We start from the raw sequence: 27,483 nt of genomic DNA, 5'->3' as shown, positions 1-27,483 counted from the left end.
AGTGAGACTCCTTCTCAAAAAAAAAAAAAAGTAATAAACCACAATATCTGTTTGAGACTACTAAACTACTGTATTTAAAGGAGGTAAGGAGAATAAACTTATATTCTGTTGACTAATTGTATTTTAAAATATTAACCATGGATGAAGCAGAATCTCTCTGGGGATAATGATTCAAGTAAATATCCGGACAGTCCAGGACATCCAGTTATTATGGGAAACTAAAGGAAGCACTAAAGGTTGGTTTATGAATATTTTCAATGTTCCTTTAGCATATGTTGAAGTTTTTTCCTAAGGCTTACCTTAAGCATTTTCCCATTTTGAATTTAATCCAAAGTAAGTCTCTCCCCTCCCTTCTAGGCCATCATCTTTAAGCCATAAAATGCCCTTTGTAGGTGGAACAGGTCAGAAGACCGAATGCTCAAGCTGCATATGGAGTTAACATGGTAACAACACAGAATGTGATGACAGCAGACTCTAGAATCTCATTACATCAGTTTATATTAGAACTGTTCTGTAGCTCAGCTTTCTCAGAAGTTGGAATTCACATGGCTGTGGAATGTGTTTCTACCTTCACTGTTCAAGGAGTTATCCAACAAATCCAGGGGTGGGAAAACAGCTGTATGAGGACAATAACATATATGACACCTGCACAATCCTTTACCTTGGACCATCTCTCTCACCAGCTGCCTTCTACATCCCTGTCCTACTAACTCCTTCTTCTTTCACTTGAACATTCTTTACCCCAGATTTTTGCATCCTTCAGTGATACAGAAAAGCAACTGTTAGAGACTTTGGCCTAAAGATACATTGAGAAGGGAAAAAAAAGTTTAATAAGTAGCACATGTCCTTGCCCCCACAAATGAAAACAAGCCTCATCCACCTTAGCAGTAAAGTATGCCATCTGACTGCTTGGGCCATTTGTACAGATTACGGGGATATGCTGTGCCACTATTACTCCTCAGAACAACTGATACTCACCTAAAGGCAAGGTTAACAGAGTTATTAGAAAAGAAACACTATCCTTTCTTATCCAAACCAATTTGGGTTACTGTCCCCATAACAGGTATATGTGTATTTGTATAACTACCTATGACATGAAACCCCCCCTCAAATACTTTCATTTACTGTGCAATCTCCTGATCCTAAATACTACTACTGCCTCTAGCCTTTGCTCCCTTCCTAACACCCTACTCAGGAAACCCTTGAACAAATTCCTTTTAAGAGACCCAAAGCTCTCTCTAATGTTCAACATACGATGATCGGATTTGTAATTTGATTTTAGTTTACATACAAACTAATAAATTAATCTCTTACTGTTTCATGGATGCCGGCAGAAGACATGAGATTCCTGGGTTAGAGACAGAAGACTTACGTTACTTACAGCACAGCAAAGCAGCATGATCACCAGGACATTTATATTAGTTTTCCTGGGTCCCACATTGCCACAGGGGCAATGCAGAGGGCCCAAGGACACTTGCATTCACAGTGGATTGTGTTACAGGAAAGAAGGCTGAGCTTAGATGATCTACCACTTCTACAGTAAGTAGTAAGCAAACCTGCTAAACCTGCTCTTGGTCCTGAAGGGAAACAGTAACTCATTCTTCAAGGTTGCTCACCACAACCCTGAAAAATGGCCCACATAAAGAATGACCAGGGCCTCACATGCGTGGCTCATGTAGCAAGATGTCTGGGAGCACAAGAAGCCCAAGGAGGACTGTCTGTCTCTGTAGCAATCTATTAAATTTTCCCTCGCTTGTGAGATTACTGTCTTTTTTTCCTAAGCCACACTAAGGTCTGATTGTCATTTTCCAAAAGGATCTCTTCTGCACATTGCAAGAACAGAATATGTAATGCTTATGAAGTTTCTATAAGAAATTTTTCTTTGAAAAATTGGGCCAGCTTGTTGTTTAACACTCCCACCAATGGCCTCTAAAAGAAGCATCTGCTCACTGAGCTACCCCAAAGGAAATAATTATTTGTAACTAAATCTGAACATTGTTAATCACTGCTGCTCAGTGGAGGTAATAAAGAGGTCAGATCACTCCCCCGACCCTATTCAAGCAAATCTATGATTATCCAGACACAAAAAAAAGGTGTTTGGGTGTGGTGCATTTGGAGGATGAGGAAGAAGATCTAGATCTGCTCAGACATCAGAAAAGAAATATCATACCAGTACAGGTAATATCTAGAAGCTGTTTAATATTGTTCTACATGAAGAACTTACCTAACCCTCTAAATGTCTGCAAATTGCCTCCTTTTGGCTTATTTTTAAGAGAACCAAAATTAGACTTAGCCCAAAAGCAAATAGTAACCCCTTATAATGACAAGCATCTAAAACATGTTCATCCTTCCATTCATTCCCAATTCTCTTTATTATCAATTCCATGACCCCAGGTACCTTCTGCTTTTATCATGCCCTATGGCCACCCAACCCTCCTCCTTTTCTACAACAGCCACTCTATTCTCACCAAGGTCAATATTCCATCATTATACTCACTATGCCCAATGAACCTTTTGTTTATCTCTAACCACAATTACCACTCATTAAAATGAAAAGTTCATCAAGATTGCTCAGGTGGATATTAGAAAATCTTTTAGAATAAAGCTTCTCAAATGTTAGGGTGTGTAAGAGTCATCCACAGAGCTTGTTAAAACGCAGATTCCTGAGCACTGCTCCCACACATTCTGATTCGCTAGGTCCGAGGTATGTCCTGAGAATGTGCATTTCCCACACTCCCACAGGCAAGACGGGATGCTGATGTTGCTGGTCCACAGACCACAGTTTGAGTAGCTCTGTTCCAGAACATGTGGGTCACTGACGACCCCCAGAGTCAAGGCAGAAGCATCTTTGGAGGTACCTCATAGCAGCTGCCTATCTAAGCTGGAGTCTAGAAAAGACAGTGAACAATACCAGGGCTGAATGTCCCCCTCCTGGAACCTAGATGACAAGTCTCTTCAGAGAATCTATATTACACATGGGGAGAAGTTGGAGGCACAAGGGAAGAGCCCTGACTGGGACTGAAACCTTAACACAAAGAACAAGCCCCAAACTAAAAATTGAATTAACTTGAATTGACAAATGTAAGTTTTTCCACATTATTCAAAACAAATATTGTGAAGTACTCTGAATTCAGCTATTGAAAAATGTACATCTGTAGCTGATCTGAGTGTAGTATTATTCTTCAATAATAATAATACAAACTATTCAATTCATTACATTAATTTAGTTGTTTTTATAAATAGTTTATCAAATGTGCCTGATTGTGGACAGTAACAGTAATGTTCATTTTTAAATTGGCACCAGGTAAACTGTTGTATTTCCTTTCACTACAACATTACACTCTATCCACATAAGTTCCCTGTTTGTAGTTGGTTACCAAGATGACACAGCTGTCTGTATGTGACTTGCGAGGCAGAAAAAGTATGGCTTTTTTATGAATATAGCACAAATATTGGTTATTTCTATTTTATAGAAATTCTACTTTCAGAATTTTCTCATCCATATATTATTTTCTTTTGAGAGAAAGAAGGTTATTAAAATTCACTGAATAACTCAGAAACAGAAAGTCAAATACTACATATTCTCATTCATAAGAGGGAACTAAATAATGTGTACACATGGACATTGAGCATGGAATAACAGACAGTGGACACTTCTAAAGGTGGGAGGGTGGGAGGAGGTAAGGGATGAGAAATTACCTAACGGGTACAATGTACACTATTTGGGTGATAGTTACACTAAAAGCTCACACTTTGCAAAACAGCCATGTAACAGAACTGTATTTTTATTCTCTAAATCTACAAAAATCAAAATTAAAAAAATAATTTCAAAAAATAAAATAAATTCACTAGACAGTAGTTACTAAAAGCATTCTAGTCAAGAATATAGAACATGACACAATCAAGGGTTTGAAATGATGCAAAAACAAGCTGGAAGTAGTTTTGAAACAATGAAAACAAAAAGTATGTATTCTAGGCCAACAAGTACATCTGCATTCTAGCAACATTAGACAATTTGTTTTCTTCTCTATACTCTCCACATCCTCCGCCTTTTGCCTCTCTATCAAGCTCACCCTAAAAATCCCCAAATCTGAATCAACTCAACCACCAGGGTTCTTACTCTCATATATGAAATGGCAATAACTATTGAAAAACAGAATCAACCAACAGTGAAGACTGGTACGTAGTCTTGAATCTCAAATGGGGAAACCACCTCCTGGGTAATCCTTACGAAAATTTCTAGTTAATTCCCTCTTCTACTCTCCACACCTGCTCTTCCAAACTTTCTTCCTTCACGTGTTCATTCATCGTTAACGCAAATACTTCATGATAATTTATCATGTGCTGGATGATAAACTGTGCTAAGCACTGGGAACACCACAGTAAACACATTAGTGCAGATTCTTAAGGAGGTCAAAGTCCTAAGACATGGAAACTGATAGAGGACAGGAGAGGGATAGTATAGGGAAGAGAAAAATAAACATCTCACTCTTCTTTCTCAAATGTGTCAGTGTCCATTCACCTCCACCCTAGCAGATGGCCTACAGTCCACCCTCCCTGAAAAAACTAAAGTTATAAGGCAGGAACTCTTTCAACTTCCAACCCCTACACCCACAAAGGTATCTACTTTCTTTCTTTCTTTTTTTTTTTTTTTGAGACGGAATCTCGCTCTGTTGCCCGGGCTGGAGTGCAGTGGTGCGATCTCGGAGCACTGCAACCTCCACCTCCCAGGCTCACACCATTCTCCTGCCTCAGCCTCCCAAGCAGCTGGGACCACAAGTGTCCACCATCACGCCCAGCTAATTTTTTTGTATTTTTAGTAGAGACAGGGTTTCACTGTTTTCGCCAGGATGGTCTCGATCTCCTGACCTCATGATCTGCCCACCTCGGCCTCCCAAAGTGCTGGGATTACAGGCGTGAGCCACTGCGCCCAGCCAAGGTATCTACCTTCTATTTCATAGAGTCAGAAACACCATCAATTGTAAGAAAGAAAAAAAAGTTGCCAATAAAATTATGATTCAGTTCTATAATGCTATTAATTGACGGTAAGAAACGTCTCCATTTACGAGACTTAAAATGTTAAAAATGTTCATCTTAGAATTAATGAAATACAGTAGGCTGAACCCACCTGTTCCTTCTTAGGTTAGGCTTAAAAAGGTATTCAAATGGAATTGAGGTGAGTTTCATACATGGGTATTCACCTTGAGAGGTGAAGTCTGAATTCAGCAGGTATTTCACATACACCTTCACCTTATCCCCCTTCCCTTTATCCCCTAGGATACTGTTTTTAGAGCATTCTGACACTGTGTACTTTCTTAAGTGGGGATGAGTAAGGCGAGAGGCAGTGCAACAGAGTGGTAAAGTGTACAGACTCTATCCCTTAGCAGTGAGTTGCCTAATCTTTCCCAGACTCCACTGCCTTGTGTCTAAAACTTCAGAGTTAATGTGTATATTAAATGAGATAATGAATATAAGACATTTAGGACAGGATCTGGAAAAAATTATTGATGGAGTTGACTTCCCTTTTCTTCTGTAATATCTGTGTAGTCACAGAACTGGGGTCTTTTTTCCCCCCCTTATATAACATGTAGAATTACCATAATTTTGATTTTGTATATATTGTATCGATTGTACTAAGCATTAGAGACTTGTAGAAATCTAAGTATTACTCTTGGTGTCAAGGTATTGGGGTACCCAGATTCATTTGTAGATGTGCTGGTACAGTGGATGGATGTTGGACACTTCAAGTTTTGAAGAAGGCACAGGAAGATCACTAGATGAGGCTTCTGAAGACAAATGTGTCCAAATTGGAATCCATGGCCAATAGCATATAAGCTCTAAGAGTGCAAGGGCTTTGTTACCACTGTACTCATCTACAAGTGTGTAGCTCATAGTGGCTGCTCAGAAAACATCTGTTTTAGAAATGAATGAATCTGCAAATGTGTTCTTTCCGTCTTTCTTAAGAATCTATTGGTTATTATATTTATAGATTTAATGGCAACAGGGACATTGATTAGGAAGATGACAAAATGTAGAGAAGAGCTTAACCTTTTCTAAGCTAGTACTTACTCCTTTACTAGGGGCAGCAATGCTACTTTATATTGTCAGTTTCCATGTTACCAGATACTATCTTGAGCTTAATAAAGCTTCCCTAGAGTCGGCAAGTGACACTATTCTTTCTTCGACATGTTATCCCAATACCTAAGGTGTACTGCTGCTAAAAAGGTCAGGTGACACTTTGTTTCATAGGTTATTTCCTTTGTTTTATTTTTGATATTTTTTTAAAAGGCCCTTTTCCTGCATCTTTACTCTTGCCCTCTGTATTGGCTTCTTCCCTGTGGCCCATAAATATGCTCAAGTATCTCTCAGGTGAAAACACAAAATACATGTTCTCTGAACCTGATACCCCTTCTTAATTACACATCCTCCTTTCATCTAAAGTCAAGTTCCTTGAAATAAGCGTCCACCCTTCTGGTGTCCACATCTTTACCTCTCTTTCATTTGTCCAGGCGTAGATCAGGTTTCTGTACTTATCACTATCCACCAACTTCTCCTGCAAAGCTTCTCAATAAGTGACCTCCTAAGTCTCAAATCCGGCAAACACAGTTCAGTCCCTATTTTACTTGACCAAACACATTAGAAGTGAAAGGCTACTGTTAAATGTATTTTTCTAGTTCAGAGGTTGGCAAACTACACCCTGCGGGCCTAATCTACCAGCCCTCTGTTTTTGTAAATAAAGTTTTATTGGAATGCAGCCATACCCATACTGCCTATGGCTGCTTTCACACTACAATGGCAGAGTTTTGAGATGGAGGCTGTGCGGTCCTCAGAGCCTAAAATTCTTTTTTTTTTTTTTTTTTTTTAAGATTGGCTGTTTTTTTTAAATTGTGTTTTCAATGAGAAATACATCATCTGTTTACAAAATAACTCTTGAAAAATCCAAGGAGTACAGATACTATAAAACTAAAGCAAACTCCGGTTACGAGACACTACATACATCATGAAAAAACAACAGCCTCATCTCCAGGTTATGAAAACTAAAACTAAAAAGTCACTACATAGAAAAGGTCCAAGTTTTCAGCTTGGCAGAACTTGGGTGGTGCAGTTACACAAAATGTTTAATAAACAGAATTGTTTTCCCCTATGTGTAAACAAAATGACAAGACTAAACCTGTGCCTGGCAATTTCAATTTAACTCTGAAGCTACACATAATACACAGACACCTTATACACTTCACCTGTTGGCATGACAATATGACCATCTTTTTTTCTTAGTTGGTAGGGGGAAGGGCAAGGTGACTGTGCAGAGCAAAGATATGGGGAGTAGAAATATTGTATACTAGACATTATAAAGTCACGGTGAAAAGAAAACCTCAATTAATGCATAGCCTAAGGGGGGAAAGACTACACTCCAACTTCGCAAAGTTAATTTAGAAGGATAGAGGAAGAGTTTAACTGCAGTTTAACATGAAAAATGCATATATAATAGAATGGAGCGCAATGAAGGATTCGTGGAATATACAGCCTAAAATTCTTACAGAAAAAGTTTGCCAAGTCCTGTTCTAGTACATTTAATACATCTGATCATTTCCTTCTAATTATAAAACAATTCATTTTAAAAAAGATTTTAGATATAGTGCAAAGCAACTTTATTATCTCAACTTTCATTAGCACCTAAAACAACATGAGACATGCATTATTAACCACATTTTAAGATAAATAAATTGAGGTTTGGAGAAGTGAAGTTACACGGCTAGTTAAAGGCTGAACCAGGATTCCTGCTTGGGTCAGAATGATTCTAAAACCTGTGACTTTTTACCACTATTCTGGAAATCTTGCCCTCTCTTGGTTTCTGTGACAACTTTGTCCTCTGGTTCCCTGCTCACTGCTTTGACCAGTCATCCGTCTTCTTTTGCAGGCTTATCCACCTCTATCCACTCCTTCAGTACTGGTTCCAAAAAGCTCTGTACTCCATTCTCTTCTCTCTTCCCATGCTACACATTGTGCTTGAGCAATGGCATCCATTCCCACAGCATCCAGCTTCTTATAAAAGCTTCTTATGAAAGCTGGTATATACCCACTATACTAGTGGGATCCCCAAAATGTGAACAACTTTCCAGGGAGAAATGCTGCACTCAGCCTTTAGCAGTTCCTTTCATGGGTGGCACGTGGATGGCTGGCTGCTCATGCTGGCAGTGGCTTCAATCTCCTAGCAAGTCCTGCCCAGGAAGGTCTAGCATCTGGCTGCAGGATGGAAAGGTGCTTCGCACTTATTGCTTTTTTCTTGGCCTTTAGGGTTCTATTAACTAGAACAGCACCTGTCACAGAGTAGACACTCACACTGAATGAATGTGGGGACTTCAATTGTTAATGTTAACTTTTCTTTTTTTAAAAGAAATTCATAGAAGAGGACTAAATGGCAAATGAATGAAGACAAGTTCGATCTTACTGGTGTTCAGGGAAATACAAATTGAAAAATAATTAGTTACGATTTCATCTTCAGGTTGGCTAAAATTAAAAAGTCTGACAATATAAAAATTTGTATGGGAAGATAAGAATTCTCATATACTGCTCACAGGATAGTAACTTGGTATACTTTATGGAATAATTTAGTAATATATAATAATAACATAGTCTATTATATAGACTTCAAATGTATACTTTCAAGAAATTCTTCCACATATGCCTAAGGAACTATGAAGGAAGGTGTTCAATAAAGAATTGTTTATAAGAGCAAAAACATGAGGATTCCCGGGTAAGATGGCCAAATAGACACAGCTCCGGTCTGCAGCATCCAGCGAGACCAATGCAGAAGGTGGGCGATTTCTGCATTTCCAACTGAGGTACCTGGTGCATCTCACTGGGACAGGTTAGACAGTGGGTGCAGCCTATGGAGGGTGAGGTGAAGCTGGGTGGGGTTTCGCCTCACCCAGGAAGTGCAAGGGGCCAGAGAACTCCCTCCCCTAGCCAAGGGGAGCTGTGAGGGACTTGCCGTGAGGGACAGAGATATCCGGCTCAGATACTACACTTTTTCCATGGTCTTCACAACCCACAGACGAGGAGATTCCCTCCAGTACCTGCGCCACAAGGGCCCAGGGTTTCAAGCACAAAACTGAGTGACTGTTTGGGAAGATACCAAGCTAGCTGCAGGATTTTTTTTTTTTTTTTGTACCCCAGTGGCACCTGGAACACCAGCGAGACAGAACCATTCACTCCCCTGGAAAGGGCTGAAGCCAGGGAGCCAAGTGGCCTAGCCCAGCGGATCCCACCCCCACAGAGTCCAGCAAGCTAAGATCCACTGGCTGGAAACTCTCGCTGACAGCACAGCAGTCTGAAGTCGACCTGGGATGTCCCAGCATGGTGGGGGAAGGGGTGTCCACCTTACTGAGGCTTGAGTAGGCAGTTTTCCCCACATGGTGTAAACAAAGCCACCAGGAAGTTCAGACTGAGTAGAGCCCATTGCAGCACTGCAAAGCAGCTGTAGCCAGATTGCCTTTCTAGATTCCTCCTCTCTGGGCAGGGCATCTCCGAAAGAAAGGCAGTAGCCTCAGTCTGCCGCTTACATATAAAACTCCCATTTCCCTGAGACAGAGCACCTGGGGGAAGGGGCAGCTGTGGGTGCAGCTTCAGCAGACTTAAATATTCCTGCCTGCCAGCTCTAAAGAGAGCAGTGGATCTCCCAGCACAGTGCTCAAATTCTGCTAAGGGACAGACTGCCTCCTCAAGTAAGTCCCTGATCCCTGTGCCTCCTGACTGGGAGACACCTCCCAGCAGGGGTCAACAGACATCTCACACAGGAGAGCTCCAGTTGGCATCTGGCAGCTGCCCCTCTGGGACGAAGCTTCTAGAGGAAGGAGCAGGCAGCAATCTTTGCTGTTCTGCAGCCTCCACTGGTGATACCCAGGCAAACAGGGTCTGGAGTGGACTCCCAGCAAACTCCAACAGAGCTGCAGAAGAGGGGCCTAACTGTTAGAAGGCAAACTAACAAACAGAAAGCAATAGCATCAACATCAGCAAAAAGGAAGACCACGCAAAAACTCCATCAGAAGGTCACCAACAACAAAGAACAAAGGTAAATAAATACACAAAGATGAGGAAAACCAGTCCCAAAAGGCTGAAAATTCCAAAAAACAGAATGCCTCTTCTCCTCCTAAGGATCACAACTCCTCGCCAGCAAGAGAACAAAACTGGACAGAGAATGAGTTTGATGAATTGACAGAAGTAGGCTTCAGATGGTAGGTAATAACAAACTCCTCTGAGCTAAAGGAACAAGCTCTAACCCAATGCAAGGAAACCTTGATAAAAGGTTAGAGAAATTGCTAACAAAAATAACAAGTTTAGAGAAGAACATAAATGACCATGCATGACCTGATGGAGCTGAAAAACATAGCACAAGAACTTCATGAAGCATACACAAGTATCAAAAGCCAAACTGATCAACCGGAAGAAAGGATATAAGAGATTGAAGATCAACTTAATGAAATAAAGCGTGAAGATAATATTAGAGAAAAAAAGAATGAAAAGGAATGAACAAAGCCTCCAAGAAATATGAGACTATGTGAAAAGACCAAACCTACATTCAGGTGCACCTGAAAGTGACAGGAAAAATGGAACCAAGTTGGAAAACACACTTCAGGATACTATCCAGGAGAACTTCCCCAACATAGCAAGACAGGCCAACATTCAAATTCAGGAAATATGGAGAACACCACAAAGATATTCCTCAAGAAGAGAAACCCCAAAACACATAATTGTCAGATTCACCATGGTTGAAATGAAGGAAAAAATATTAAGGACAGCCAGAGAGAAAGGTTGAGGTACCCACAAAGGGAAGCCCACCAGACTAACAGGAGATCTCTCTGCAGAAACTCTACAAGCCAGAAGAGAGTGGGGGTCAATATTTAACATCCTTAAAGAAAAGAATTTTCAACCCAGAACTTCATATCGAGCCAAATTAAGCTTCATAAGTGAAGGAGAAATAAAATCCTTTATAGACAAGCAAATGCTGAGGGATTTTGTCACCATCAAGCCTCCCTTACAAGAGCTTCTGAAGGAAGCACTAAATATGGAAAGGAAAAACCAGTACCAGAAATGGCAAAACACACTAAAATGTAAAGACCATCCACACTATGAAGAAACTGCATCAACTAATGGGCATCAACTTACGATGCCAGCTAGCATCATAAGGACAGGATCAAATTCACACATAACAATATTAACCTTAAATGTAAATGGGCTAAATGCCCCAATCAAAAGACACAGACTGGAAACTGGATAAAGAGTCAAGACCCATTGGTGTGCTGTATTCAGGAGACCCATCTCACATGCAAAGACACTCATAGGCTCAAAATAAAGGGATGGAAGATTTACAAAGCAAATAGAAAGCAAATAAAGCAGGGTTTACAGTACCAGTCTCTGATAAAACAGACTTTAAACCAACATACATCAAAAAAGACAAAGAAGGGCACTACATAATGGTCAAAGGATCAATTCAACAAGAAGAGCTCACTATCCTAAATATATATGCACCCAATACAAAAGCACCAAGATTCATAAAGCAATTTCTTTTCTTTTTTTTTTTTCTTTTTTTTTTTTTTTTTTAGACGGAGTCTCGCTCTGTCACCCAGGCTGGAGTGCGGTGGCCGGATCTCTGCTCACTGCAAGCTCCGCCTCCCGGGTTTACGCCATTCTCCTGGCTCAGCCTCCTGAGTAGCTGGGACTACAGGCGCTCGCCACCTCGCCCGGCTAGTTTTTTGTACTTTTTAGTAGAGACGGGGTTTCACTGTGTTAGCCAGGATGGTCTCGATCTCCTGACCTCGTGATCCGCCCGTCTCGGCCTCCCAAAGTGCTGGGATTACAGGCTTGAGCCACCGCGCCCGGCCTCATAAAGCAATTTCTTAGAGACATACAAAGAGACTTAGACTCCCACACAATAACAGTGGCAGAATTTAACACCCCACTGTCAATATTAGACAGATCAATGAGACAGAAAATTAACAAGGATATTCAGGACTTGAACTCAGCTCTGAACCAAGTGGACCTAATAGACATCTACAGAACTCTCCACCCCAAATCAACAGAATATACATTCTACTCAGCGCCATATAGCACTTATTCTAAAATCAACCACATAATTGGAAGTAAAAGACTCCTCAGCAAATGCAAAAGAATGGAAACCATACCAAACAGTCTCTCAGACCACAGTGCAATCAAATTAGAACTCAAGGTTAAGAAATTCACTCAAAACTACACAACTACATGGAAATGGAAAAACGTGCTCCTGAATGACTACTGGTAAATAACAAAATTAAGGCAGAAATAAATAAGTTCTTTGAAACCAATGAGAACAAAAATGCAACGTACCAGAATCTCTGGGACACAACTAAAGCCGTGTTTAGAGTGAAATTTATAGCACTAAAGGCTCACAGGAGAAAGCAGGAAAGATCTAAAATTGACACCCTAACATCACAATTAAAAGAACTAGAGCAGCAAGAGCAAACAAACTCAAAACCCAGCAGAAGATAAGAAATAACTAAGATTAGAGCAGAACTGAATGAGATAGAGATCAAAAAAATCTTCAAAAAATCAGTGAATCCAGGAGCTGGTGTTTTGAAAAGATTAAGAAATAGATAGACCACTAGCCAGATTAATAAAGAAGAAAAAAGAGAAGAATCAAATAGACACCATAAAAAGTGATAAAGGGGAGATCACCACTGATTCCACAGAAATACAAACTACCATCAGAGAATACTATAAACACCTCTATGCAAATAAACTAGAAAATCCACAAGAAATGGATAAATTCCTGGACACACACCCTCCCAAGACTAAACCAGGAAGAAGTCAAATCCCTGAATAGACCAATAACAAGTTCTGAAATTGAGGCAGTAATTAATAGCCTACCAACCATAAAAAGCCCAGGTTCAGATAGATTCACAGCTGAATTCTACCAGAGGCACAAGGTGGAGCTGGTACCATTCCTTCTGAAACTATTCCAAACAACAGAAAAAGAGGGACTCCTCCCTAACTCATTTTATGAGGCCAGCATCATCCTGATACCAAAACCTGGCAGAGACACAACAAGAAAAAAAGAAAATTTCAGGCCAATATCCCTGAGGAAGATCGATGCAAAAATCCTCAATAAAATACTGGCAAACTGAATCCAGAAGCACATCAAAAAGCTTATCCACCATGATCAAGTTGCCTTCATCCCTGGGATGCAAGGCTGTTCAACCTACACAAATCATCACATAAACAGAATCCATCACATAAACAGAACCAACAACAAAAACCACACGATTATCTCAATAGAGACAGAAAAGGCCTTCAATAAAATTCAACACCCCCTCATGCTAAAAACACTCAATAAACTAGGTATTGATGGAACATATCTGAAAATAATAAAAGCTATTTATGACAAAACCACAGCCAGTATCATACTGAATGGGCAAAAGCTACAAGCTTTGAAAACTGGCACAAGACAAGGATGCCCTCTCTCACCACTCCTATTCAACATAGCACTGGAAGTTCTGGCCAGAGGAATCAGGAAAGAGAAAGAAATAAAGTTATTCAAATATGAAGAGAGGAAGTCAAATTATATCTGTTTGCAGATGACATGATTGTATATTTAGAAAACCTCATTGTCTCAGCCCCAAATCTCCTTAAGCTGATAAGCAACTTCAGCAAAGTCTCAGCATACAAAATCATTGTGCAAAAATCCCAAGCATTCCTATAAACCAACAATAGAGAGTCAAATAACAAGCAAACTCCAATTCATAGTTACTACAAATGGAATAAAATACCTAGGAATCCAACTTACAAGGGATGTGAAGGACCTCTTCAAGAATTACAAACTACTGTTCAAAGAAATAAGAGAGGACACAAACAAATGGAAAAACATTCCATGTTCATGGATAGGAAGAATCAATATCGTGAAAATGGCCACACTCCTCAGAGTAATTTACAGATTCAATGCTATTCCCATCAAGCTACCATTGACTTTCTTCACAGAATTACAAAAAAACTACTTTAAATTTCACATAGAACCAAAAAGGAGCCTGTATAGCCAAGATGATCCTAAGCAAAAAGAGCTGAAGGCCTCACGCTACCTGACTTCAAACTATACTACAGTAACCAAAACACCACGGTACTGGTACCAAAACAGATATATAGACCAATGGAATAGAACAGAGGCTTGAGAAGTAACAGCACATATCCACAACCATCTGATCTTTGACAGACCTAACAAAAACAGCAATGGGGAAAAGATTCCCTATTTAATAAACGGTGTTGGGAAAACTGGCTGGCCATCCATATGCAAAAAACTGAAACTGGACCCCTTCCTTACACCTTATACAAAAATTAACTCAAGATGGATTGGATTAAAGACTTAAGTGTAAGACCTAAAAACCATAAAAACCCTAGAAGAAAACCTAGGCAATACCATTCAGGACATAGGCATGGGCAAAGACTTCATGACTAAAACATCAAAAGCAATTGCAACAAAAGCCAAAATTGACAAATGGGATCTTATTAAACTAAAGAGCTCCTGCACAGCAAAAGAAAGTATCATCAGAGTGAACAGGCACCCTACAGAATGGGAGAAAATTTTTGCAATCTATCTGTCTGACAAAGGGCTGATACTAAGTATCTACAAGGAACTTAAACAAATTTACAAGAAAAAAGCAAACAACCCCATCAAAAAGTGGGCAAAGGATATAAACAGACACTTTTCAAAAGAAGACATTGATGTGGCCAACAAATATATGAAAAAAAGCTCATCATCACTGTTCATCAGAGAAGTGCAAATCAAAACCACAATGAGATATCATCTCACACCAGTTAGAATGGTGATCATTAAAATGTCAGGAAACAACAGATGTGGAGAAATAGAAACACTTTTACACTGTTGGTGGGAGTATAAATTAGTTTAACCATTTTGGAAGACAGTGTGGCAAGTCCTGAAGAATCTAGAACTAGAAATACCATTTGACCCAGCAATCCCATTACTGGGTATATACCCAAAGGATTATAAAGCATTTTACTATAAAGACACATGCACACATATGTTTATTGCAGCACTATTCACAATAGCAAAGACTTGGAACCAACCGAAATGCCCATCAATGATAGACTGAATAAAGAAAATGTGGCATATATACACTACAGAAAACTATGCAGCCATAAAAAAGAATGAGTTCATGTCCTTTGCAGGGACACGGATGAAGCTGGAAACCATCATTCTCAGCAAACTAACACAGGAACAGAAAACCAAACACCGCATGTTCTCACTCCTAAGTGGGAGTTGAACAATGAGAACACATGGACACAGGGAGGGGAACATCACACACCAGGGCCTGTTAGCAGGTGGGGAGTATGGGGAGGGGTAGCAGCATTTAGGACAAATACCTAACATAGATGACGGGTTGATGGGTGCAGCAAACCAACATGGCACATGTCTACCTATGTAACAAACCTGCACGTTCTGCACGTGTATCCCAGAACTTAATAAAAAAGGAGCAAAAACATGATGACCTAAACATCCATCAACAGGGAAATAAACTAAGGTATATTCACTCAAAGGAATGCAGCATAGCAGTTAAAAAGAATGAAATAGTTTTATGCATATACATATCGATATAAAAAACAAAAAAATTTATTGCAAAGCATGTTACAAAACGTGTGTGCCATATAATGACATGTATGTAAATTTTAAGGAAAAAAACCATTTATGTCTTGTTTATATAAAAGCACATATGCAGGAGAAACATTACCACTTTCAAAGGAAGAATGCACACCAACTTCAAGATGATAATTTCCCTGAGAGAAAGGAGAGTGGGTACTTCAATTACATATGTGATGTTTCATTTTTTAAAAGATCAGAAGTAGAAAATAACTTTGTTTTGCAAATTTAGACAACCATAATAGCAAGGCATATAAATCACCACACAATGAGCTTCTGAATCTCTGTTTATCTCCATGCTTTTAACAACTGAAGTTCCACATTAAAACTGACTTGACAGGAGCAAATAATGCTAAGAGTAAAAACACAAATGAACAAAAACACTCTATATTTTTGGCTCATGAAAGTGAAAGTTAAGAGTTTCAAATAAAACCTCAAAAACGTGTGTCTGTGGCCTTACTTTCATCATCATTCTCTATTATTTATGAAGTAATATTATCTAAGGTAATACATACTATGCCTGCTACTATGGTATTCTGGGAGTGGATTTGTGGGGTTTTGTTTTCTTTTCGAATAATCAGTACTGTTTCTGTTGATACTATATGAGGGTATCATATGAACCTGACACTAAATGAAAATACGTAGGGCAAGAAAAAAAGAAAAAAGACCCATATGGTCACTATACAACCCTGAGTCTAATTTTGAAACTCATCTATTCTTCCTAAAGCTCACAGTGAACTGAAAGAATAATGAATTTGTTACTTTCAACTGGAAAAAAGTTAACTTTTTAAAAGTTTCTAAAGCTTCATATAATATTGTAATTCAAATAATAGTTTTAGACCCATAGAGTGATAAAGCAACATAAGTCAAATATGACAAAGAGAGGTAGGAAGCTTAAAAAATAAAATGAACTGAAAAGTTTTCAGAAATCACTCAAATTTAAATGAAAACATCAACGTGAACTAGAGACCTTAAGAGTATATTTTTTACCATGTCCTCAAAGGGACCCAACTAGCCTCTGATACCATCCTCCCTAAAAATAGTACTCCCCCATATACCCAGCTTTTGGGGTCGAATACTATTCTCATCGAAAGAAACTGATGCTGCCACAGCAGTAGCTGATTCTGTCTTGGAGTGACAAAAAAATTAAAAAAAAAAAAATAAGTAAAAACATGTGATTACCAAGAAGCAAAGATGCTTTCCAAAATGTTAACACTAGTGCTAAAAAGGACACAGACACAAACTTAACAGACCCCTCTGAGGGCCACCTTATGAGAATCTGAGCATTGTTCACCACCATACCTAGCAGAAAATCAGCTGAGCCCCAGAAAAGGCATAAATGCATAGGTCCATAATAATACTTGTGTACTAAGAGACAGCACACAAGAGATTCTAACGGTTACAGAAAATATGTTCAACTGATCTACCCAAATTTCATGAGTCCTCCACTCAAGTTTTTGTCAACAACTAAGGACAGAATTAGATATCTTTCCTTTCTTATGTGAAACAAATAGTATCAGAAAATTGTGGCTGATATCCATTTTTTGAAAAGAAGTAAAAATCTTCAGGTACCTATTGTAAAAGAGAAATGTTACATATGGAACATGTAACTGTCACTTAATGTTTTAATTTTTGCTGTCAAGGACACTTGTGTAGGAAGAGCACATCCCACCTTAAAAGTGGGAAAGAGGGTATGACTCTATCTCCCCATGGCCAGTCTTCAGTCCCACAGGAGATTATAAAAAGACAGGCAATCTAAAATTTACACAAATATACTTTACAAAAACCTTGTTTTAAAAAAATATTTTATTTATTTAAAGTTAGTTTCTACATGCTTATTTAGAAAAATTTCACATCTAAATTTTTTTTATCTTATTCCTTTCTCAAAAGAATCCAAACTGTTTGTCTGCTTGTTTTGTTTACTTTTCTAAAGGAGAGCTAAACAGGAAAAAGCTTCTCCCCTTCTTTACTGAGTGCCATTTTCTGTAATATAGTCCAAGGCACTGGGGATGTACTGCATCTACTCTAGTGTTTTATTGCTAACAAAGGCACCTAGGATCAAGCAAGAGGAGGGAATGTCTCTCCTGACATCAGTCTTAAAGTTTTGACATGTCTAGTTTTTTCAACTAGCTGTATATTACTGTCATTCATAAATTTCACAAATCCTTCTTGAACCCACATAAAAAATCTGTGCCTACACCATTACTTGAAATTAAGTCCCATAATTATCTTCTTTATACTTGTCCTAAATGAATCCTAAACTTATCAAAGTTTGCCTCTTTTTCTAGAATTTTAGAACTTCTTGAATAAGCCTATGCTCAACTTAACCCGTGTCTTTTTAGATCGAAGGCCATTCACCCTTTTGGTCTACACTCCTTTAGCATAACTGGATTTTTCCTCTCAGTCTAGCGGATCTCCTCTGGTTAGTCCCTAGTTCCATTAGGTCTTTTCTAAGATGCAATTGCCAAAACTGCACACAGGACACATGATGAGGAAATACCACAGATTACATACAGGTAGGATAACCATCTGGTTTGTCTTTGATAACTCTCAATGATGCTCAATGCTATGTTGGGATTTTTGTTATTATTAGAGTACTAACCTGCTGTTTTCTACATCCATAATAAATAAGTACTAGGTCTCTTTTCTGAGTTACAGTTTCAAATGATTTAAGATTATTTTAGATTCCTTCTGAATAGTTCCCTTCCCTATTTTAAAACCAGTCAACAACTTTTTGTTGCTGTTCAAGAACACAAATTTTTTAGATCTTCCTAGAGCTATCATTTGTGGCTCTGCCCTATTTGAAAACTATTGAGAGTCATTGTTCTAGTTCACTTACAAAGAGGCTAAACAATTCCAGTCCTAGCACTGATGTCAAAGACCTGATCAACTATTTACATTTTTTAATCTATGAAATTATGCTTTTATCCCTAGCACCTCCCTCTAGATCCTTTGTTTCCTCCTTCCAGATCCCTTCTCCCAATTCCATGGTAATTTAACAGATCATTCATTCATTCAGGAAATCTTTACTGGCATCTACTCTGTGCTAGGCACAGAAATAATGTGTTAGGACTACAACAATGAAAACACAAGGTCACTGCCCTCAAGAATTTCAGGCTGTATCATATTCACTAGGGCTCCTTTTTTTACCTGCCTATTTTATTCCTCAAAAACACTAGTCAGGCACAATTTCTTTATTCACACGTTACTTCCTTTTCCCTAAAAGAATATTTGTTGATGTTTCTGGTGTTAGAATTCAATGGATTAACCCATGCAAAAACAAGACAGAATCACCTATATATTCTCAAGTCTTTCTTGACCTGCATTACAATTCAGTAGCCAGTAGCCCAAATGGCTATTTAAATTTAAATTAATTACAATTAAATACAATTACAACTTCAATGAAATAAAAGAAAACTTCAGTTCCTCAGTTGCATTAGCCACATTTCAAGTGCTTTGTGGCCACAGGGGGCTAGTGGCTACCATATTGGGCAGCACAGACTTGGACCATTTCCATCACTGCAGAAAGTTCTTTTGAATAGGAGTGGCTAGAGAATTCTCACATAAGGAGTCACACAGTGGCCACAGTAAAACAATAGGTTATACACTTTGGCAAATAATTACTGCCTTCCTCAATATTCACATAATACCACCTGCTACAAGTTATTTATATTCCTTTGGTCAGTATGGTCTACACTAGCTTAAATACTGACTACTGAATATGACTTTAATTATAATCTAAGTCAAAATATCACTCCTTTTCACTTTATGTGAGCAGCAGAATACATGACTGGAATCCATAATGAAAATACCTAAATAATAGTAATAATGATAATAATCAATTCAACATGAGAAATATCTTAAAGAAACTTACCCTCCTTCACTTTCTGCTTCCTCTGAACTATTACTTGTTGCTGAACTTTGAATTGTAGGGAGTCTTCTTTTTCTTGCTCTGTGCTGAGGGCTTACCTTATGAACAGTTATTTTCCCTCCAAGTTCATCTTGTATATATTCCTCCAGCTTTGGAACAGTTTCTTTAAGAAATCTGATTTCCTCTTTGAGTTCTTCCATATTTGTCAGTAATTCGTTTAACTTCTCCAGTATCTGAAGTTGCCTTTCTTGAAAGATCACTGTTGTTCCTTGGTCATTATGTATTTCATCTTGCAAAGTTATTGAATTAAATGTATTATCCAGAGAAAGAAATTTAGGTAACTTCATTGCTTTCTCTGGTTTACGGACCTTGTGGTACCACAAGAGCAGCAAGCTGATTCCAGCAGTGCCCACCATGATGCCAAATATCAGCTCTTTGTTTGTGGAATGAGGCATTTCTTGGTTTTTGTTTCTAAAATTAAAAACATAAATGTAAATGACTGTTTATGTATTTGTCCAAGACAAAAATATAGGTGCTTTTTCAATCAACAAAAGCCAAGTTTATATCACAAAAATCACTCTATGCCTACCACAGGGCTTATAAAAAGTAGGACAATTGCCCAAAGGATGGGAAAGGACAAATGGAAGTATACTGTTGTAAGAATCTTAGATTACAATGAAGAATTATCATATTAAGTTAAAGATGCAAAACCACTAAAAAGCAAACCACTAAAACAACCACTAAAAAGTAAAAAAAAAAAATCCAAGGTGATACATAATAAGCCAATAATAGAGATAAAAATAGAACACTAAAGATACTCGCTTGGTCCAAAAGAAGGCAGAAGGAGAAAAAAGAACAGATGGGCAAATAGAAAACAAATAGAAGAGAAATTATGCCATTATTAAGTGGGCAAATGGTGCCAAAAGATCAAGAAATAACAGTTTTTGTTTGCCAACAGAAAAGACCCCATAAAAAGAAAAGAAAAATTGATGAAGTAGACATACAGAAAACTGCATAGCAATCAACTTGAGAAGGCAAAGGAGGTGGACTCTATTGTACAAGTACAGGAGTTGACCTTTGATGGGAACATAAACCATTCATTCATAGTCATAAAAGGCAGATTATGTGAGCAGAGATTTAGGTAGGTGGGTAGATGCAGTGCTGGGAGGTTATGCAAGCTCTCTTTGATGGCTTCACTGTTCTAAGTGAGATAGGAAGCAAAGTAAATAGCTGGGAGTGAGAACTGGGGAAGAAATATCAGTAAGATGAAAATTCTGAATTAGGTTATATACCCGAAATTCACCATCCTCTGCTATATATCCTATGATTCCACATATTCTATCAAGCATTGTTTCTTACACTTTAAATGGCCAACTAAATGTAATGTTTCAAATGCTTCCTTGGTGGTCTAATGGTTAGGATTTCTGGGCTCGCAAATGCCCTATGGAAGAGGGTCTGAGAGAACAAGCAGCCATAATCTATTTCCGAAAAACCTGCTTAAAAGAATGTCTTTGGATTCCTATTTTACTGGATTATATGCCTGGAACACAGAAAGTATCCTGTTTGGATGCTCTACACTTCATTACAGGCCTAAGTGTCAATGAGAAGGATTGACTTTAAAATAATCTTCCAGAAATTACCTCAGGTGTTAGTAAACATTATATCCAAGAGATTTAAGAATCCCTTATTTTAAACCAAAGATTCCAGAGAAAGCCTTGGTACTTAATCTGGCCTGCTTTACCTCACAGAAATTTGCCTGGAATTAACTTGAAAAATTTTTTTTCACCTAATTGGTAAAACTGGAAACTGTAAGTCTAACCATCTGCCCACTCCCAGCTCATCCAGGAGACAGGCCAGCAGCAGATTCCAATCAATTTGTAACTTCAGCTGAAATTGTAGCTAATTATTGCTAGATGTGTAAATGTATTCCTACAAAAAAATTATATCATGAAACTAAATTATCTTGAAAGCTTATTGCAAAAAGATAAGAAAAATCACTCTATGCCTATTAATTACAATTGCATTCCAGCTAATAATCACACATCAAGTTTAATCATCTTTATTTTTGTCAATAAAATTATTAAGGCAGGATGTCCATTCGCTGATATAGAGGTCTATTAAAGGGAATTTTCCTATCGTGTTTGCTTTCTTTTGCCCATATCTTGGACTTTTACATTAATATAGCCTAGTTTGAAAATATTTTCATTTAATAAGCAAATAAGCAGAAGTAAAAATCTATCTAGGAAGGAGAACTTATTCTTGAGACAGGACCAGGTTTCAGCAGTCATATTTTGGTTGGCCCTTTCTTTAGGAACTGCACCAATTCCAAATCATGTCTTCCATGCAGGACCTATTCTTATTTTGCAGATAAGTGAACTGAGGCACACAGGTGTCAAGTCACTTACCCAGTGATCATCCAATTAGGAAGTGAAAACTGTCACCTTTCTTAACTCTTGACACCCTGTTCTTAACTCTTGGATGCACCCACAACATGTGGGAGATTTGGAAAGCATCAACAAGGAGGTGGGAAGGAGAGTGTTGACTGAGTAAAGATGCTCAGAGCTGAAATATTATTTCAGAACCACGAAAATTAACTAGAAAAAAATAGAATCAATGGAGCGGATATGTTTTAAACAAACACAATTAAAGACTAATAGTTCAAGCTATGTTTGAGTTTTATAAGAGTATAAAACAAATGTGCTTCCACACAGATAATTTGAAAAATGACACATTAAAAATAATGTACAAAATACATCAGAATACTTGCTTGCCTTCAGAATAATTTCAAAGGTTGTATGAAGTCATTTACATAGCTTTTTTTTTTTTTTTTTTTTGAGAGTCTCACTCTGTCACCTAGGCTGGAGTGCAGTGGTACAATCACTGCTCACTGTAGCCTTGACCGCTTGGGCTCAAGTAATCCTCCTGCCTCAGCCTCCCTAGTAGCTAGGACCACAAGCATGGGCAACCACGCCCGGCTAATTTTTACATTATTTGTAGAGAGTGAGTCTCCCTTTGTTGCTAGACTGGTCTCGAACTCCTGGGCCCAAGCAATCCTGCCTGCACCTCTCAAAGTGCTGGGATAAGCAGCATGGACCACCACCTCCAGCCTTGTTAGCTTTCATACTTCTATGTTAATAGTATGCACTTGTAGTATGAAAATATAGTAATTAAAAACTTTACCAAACGGATTTTAGAACTCTAATATTTTAATAATCAGATGCAAAGTATTATGTTACATTGCAATTTGTAAGGTGCTAGTAAATAACAATGGAAAATGACATTTTAATATAGATTATCGCACTTAATGTGTAAAATTAATTAAAGGTTAACAGAGATGAGAATCAAGTATTCTAAAATGGCATCAAAATGTTGACTCTAGAGTATGAAATGTTTTCCGAAGAAATGTCTGAAGAAACATTTCATTTCCATGTTCTAGTTTTAATTTTTAGAAGTAGAAATTATGATTTACTAAATTAATTATAATGCTTTCACCATAAATCTAGCATATATATTCATTTACTTCATCAGCAGACCCTTATAAAATGCATAACTAATAAACTCGGGGAAGTTATGAAAAATTTTGCAAGGATAAAGATACATTACAAAAAAGCCCAAGGTTTAAGTTTCCTAAGAGAATTGCACTGAGACTTGAACTAGTGATCAGATTTCCTACAGTGTCCCGGAAAACCTGGTACTTTCAAAGTGAATTCTATTGTTCACTTCAGGTTTTCATGGTTTTTTTTGTATTTTATAATTTATTTTAAATTCAGGGCTCCCAGGTGTTTGGCTTATTCCCCAATGTTGGCAGCACTGATAATCTGGCCTTCGTTTTTGCGTGAAACAGGCACAGACCAAGTCTGAGAGCAAAGAAACCCCACACAAAAACAAAATGCTTGCGCAAGGCTGAAAGGTTAAGATCCAAGATGCCGAAGCGACAGCCCAGCAAGTGTCTCTGGTGAAATTCTTTGGGGTTTGCAGGGACCAGCCGGGCCGAGGCACCAAACTGCCTGTTCCCCACGCACCCCACAAGGGGCAGCGTGCGAGGAAACACCGGCGACCTCCGGGGCTAGGGCTTCCGTGGCGCAGGGTCAGCGAGGGATACACCCGGGTAGCCACTACGGTCCGCAGCTCCGGGCCCGGGAACGCAGAGCAGCCCTCCCTGGCAGACTCAAGCTTCGGCAGGGACACACCGACCCGGAAGTGCAGTCGTCCCCACCGCAAGTACTTCCGCTTCCCTCCGTAAGTCCCCGGCCCGGTCCGGCCCCCACCGGCTGAGCCGCCCCCTCCCAGACTGCGCACGCACCTGTGTTCAGTGCTCCGAACTTTCAGCGGTCGGAGAGCGGAGACTAGCACCTGCTGGCGGGCAGTGGCGGGCGGACAGTAGTCCCGGAGTCCGCGGGTCCTAAGGTCCCGCGCTGCGGCCGTTGCGTCCTGACCCAGATAGCGGAGGCGCCGGGGGAGGAGCCCGCGGCCGCTCGGCCCGCCGCTCCTGCCCCCTCTCGCGGTGGGTTCAACTCTACCGGAACCGGCGCTGGGTGCACCTTTTGCAGAATAAAATTGCACACCGCTGGGCGCTTGGCTCGCGCCGGACAGTGTGTCTCGGCCGTCGCCTCCCTTCGAAGCCAGTCGGGCCCTTTTCCGCCGCCTGGACTCTGGGCCTCCGCGCTAGCCCCAGCGGGTTCCCTTTCGCGTAGCTGCCACTGCGCACGCCCACCCCCAGCTCGCTTCGTTCCGGCTCCCAAATCCACTCCCTCTCCCCTAGATAACCCTTTTTCTGTGCCGTTTCTAGGCACAACCTTGCACTTTACTCCGCACGACTGAGTCAAAGGCAGACGCCTTGCACTAATTACTGATATCCGCAGCCCCGTGTTCATAGCTTTAACTCACATTTTCTTTTAATGAGAATTTTGCCAGCCTCTTCCTTCTCCCCGCCAGAGTTGCCTTTAGATGAAATCCCCTATTTTTTCAGATGCCTGACATTTAAGGTTTTACCCAGCTTTTTGTGGTTTGTATAATGAAACTCACTCTACTAAATACACCCTTAAAAACTGGGCCGGGCGCAGTGGGTCACACCTGTAATCCCAGCACTTTGGGAGGCTGAGGCAGGCGGATCACCTGAGGTCAGGAGTTCGAGACCAGCATGGCCAACATGGCGAAACCCCTATCTCTACTAAAAATACAAAAAATTAGCCGGGCGTGATGGTGGACGCCTGTAATCGCAGCTACTCGGGAGACTGAGGCAGGAGAATCTTGAACCCGGAGGCGGAGGTTGCAGTGAGGCGAGATCGTGCCACTGCACTCCAGCCTGGGTGATAGAGCGTCCCCCCCTCCAAAAAAAAGCAGTACATACACCCCTTCTGTACTGTCCTCACCTTAAGTATTACTGCCTTAAGCCTAGGTTTGCATAACAATCTCTAAACTTCCCACCAATATATTGAGCAGAATTAAAAATGGGTACACTCTTTCTTAAAACAGCAACAACAGACAACACCCATAAAGCTATGAAGAATCCAGAAGGCTTCTTTTGCAATCCATATGCTACTGCTTACGGATAGGGATTCAGGGATTCTATAGGCTCTTTAAAATGCTTTCTTGAGCTTCAAGCAAGCCGCATTGAAGAATAAGTAAGCCTGGCCATGGTCATTTTATTAAAAGTAATTTGTAGCCTGGCGCAGTGGCTCACGACTGTAATCCCAGCACTTTGAGAGGCCGAGGCGGATGGATCACTTGAGGCCAGGAGTTCGTGACTGGTCTGGCCAATGTGATGAAACACCATCTTTACTAAAAATAGAAAAATTAGCCGGGTGTGGTGGCACACTTCTGTAGTCCCAGCGGCTCGGGAGGTTAAGGCATGAGAATCGCTTGAACCTCAGAGGCAGAAGTTGCAGTGAGCTGAGATCGGGCCACTGCTCAACAGCCTGGGACAGAATGAGACTCTGTCTCAAAAAACAACAAAAAAAACCTAAGTTGTGTTTGGGAAAAGAGCAGACTAATCTTTAATCTCTCAGATTCGAAACTAGTAAGATACAAACCCACTTTCACTCCTATTTATTATGGTTTGCAGCAACCTTGCAATGTAATACTAGCTTCATTTCACTAGAATACAATATGATATAAACCGATCATGCAAAAAAAATTTCTCTTTTAGCAAGATTTAAATACCAAAGAAACTTGACTGTCTCTTCACTAATACTAAAAAGGAGCTTTTTAGTATTTAAAACAAAATTTAAGCTTTTCCAGGAGCCCACTGATTTTTCACTGCTGCATCCCCGGCACATAACACGGAAGAGGCTTGCAATACAAATGTGACGTCCGGGCTGTGACCAAGGCCTTACCAGTCGATTCCAAGAGGAAGATGGCAGCTGATACTGACTTGATCTTCAAGTTCAGGACATAGACTGTGTCACACTTGTTCCTTTCCAATACCTTTGTTTCTATTCCTTGACCAGTAAAAATTATCTGAAAGGTAGAAACTCAGGGACAGTGACAACCATTGACCTTGGCAAAGCTGAAATTAAATAGCAAAGACAGGCACCATCTTTACCAGGTACTGTTGCAGGGATGACATTAAAAAGAAGAAATGATTCCCCTCACCACTACTAGGAACGTTCAGTCTAAAAGGAATAGCTGAAGGAAAAACTAGAACACACTAAGAATCTCAGAGTTACTGTTATTCATCAGAACCAGTACAGCATTGCAATCATTTGGGAGGAGTGGGTACAGACCCTTCACGATTTGCCCCAACCTACTTTTCCAGCTTTTCTCCACGACTTCCACCAGACATCATTCTACACTTCAGCTCTAGCTCAGCTAGATCGTCTCCTCCACAAGCTATATCCTTTCTATCCTGTTCCTTGTGCCTGGAATGTCCTGCTGCTTGCCACCCATCCAAAACCAATTCATCCACTTCAACCTCTTTCCCTTGAGAAAATATACACTCTCTCCTTCCCCATAAGGAGTATTCATCCATGCCCCATCAAAACTTAAGGAAGGACCAGGAGTTTAAATGAATACAAAACGCCTCCCTGCTAGCTTACAGCAGACCTCTGTCATGTACGCTATGTAATTACTGCTTGCCAGTGACTGTGTTTGTGAGGCTGTGAACATCTTCAAGGATGGTAGCATTTATCTTTGTATCTTGAGAACCTGGCATGGTACACACCCTCTATATGAGATAACTATTTGAAAAAAAATATTTGAAAGTAATATGTACATGTGAGGGAAAAGCATGAGGAAATGTATAGTCCTTCATTATAGTAATTTGAGACAGGTGTGTCTTTTTTTTTTTTTTTTTTAGGTTTTATTTGAGTGGTTTTATTTCCAGGAAGCAACTGAATGGCAAAGTTCGTTTTAACCCTGTAACAGTTACCAATATGCTATATAACTATTCAGTTTTCTAGTTCCTTGTTAAGTATTTCCAAATCTTATTAAACTTACACTCTGAATTTCTTTATTTGTAAACTGAGGGCTGAGCTGCAGATGTAATTAGTACCACTATGCAATTCCCAACCCCCACTTCAAAACAGCAGAATCAACCTTCTTCATTTCCAGGCTGGTTTTAAGGAAGTATTTTAAGGAAGGGGTTAAGGAAATATTTTACTGCAAATAGCTGGGAAAAAATTTTTAAAATTAAGAACACCCTAACCATTGAGAGAGGGAGAAGTGCACAGGCAAAGAGCAGGGGCGGAGGAAGAAGTCTGCCAGGTGTAACTGAAGCTGTAAGTTCCCCGAATCATTTGTAAACGAGGAGGAGCAAAGGGCAGCAGCAACAGCGACAGCAAGACCATTTATTGAGTCTTCTACACAGTTTTCAAGCTTCGTTCTTCATATGAATTATCTTATTCCATTTTCCCAACAATCTAATGAAGTAAATAACATACAGGTGAGGAAACCAAGCCTTCAAGAGGTGAAGAAACTTGTCCCAGGCCAT

The 27,483-nt window shown here is 39.6% G+C and overlaps 1 protein-coding gene across 7 annotated transcripts in view; it reads right to left on the bottom strand.

The window, feature by feature from the left end:
* RMDN2 (regulator of microtubule dynamics 2) overlaps window positions 1-23,957 on the bottom strand; it is a 127,720-nt gene extending 103,763 nt beyond the window's left edge. For 3 of the 7 annotated variants that reach the window (XM_025405881.1, XM_025405886.1, XM_025405880.1), the window contains exon 1: window positions 300-451. In XM_025405881.1, the coding sequence (XP_025261666.1) occupies window positions 300-316 (17 nt within the window). In that variant the 5' untranslated portion in view covers window positions 317-451. Of the gene's footprint in view, window positions 1-299; window positions 452-19,556; window positions 20,025-20,375; window positions 20,551-23,575; window positions 23,752-23,856 lie in introns of those variants that run through there. The other 4 variants (XM_025405885.1, XM_025405882.1, XM_025405884.1 and 1 more) reach the window with 3 other exon arrangements.
* Window positions 23,958-27,483: the final 3,526 nt, after the last annotated feature.

The sequence above is a fragment of the Theropithecus gelada genome, chromosome 13, assembly GCF_003255815.1.
Source record: "Theropithecus gelada isolate Dixy chromosome 13, Tgel_1.0, whole genome shotgun sequence".
Classification (NCBI taxonomy): domain Eukaryota; kingdom Metazoa; phylum Chordata; class Mammalia; order Primates; family Cercopithecidae; genus Theropithecus; species Theropithecus gelada.
The sequence above is the reverse complement of the archived record's forward strand: the minus strand, read 5'-3'. Positions and strand labels throughout refer to the sequence as shown.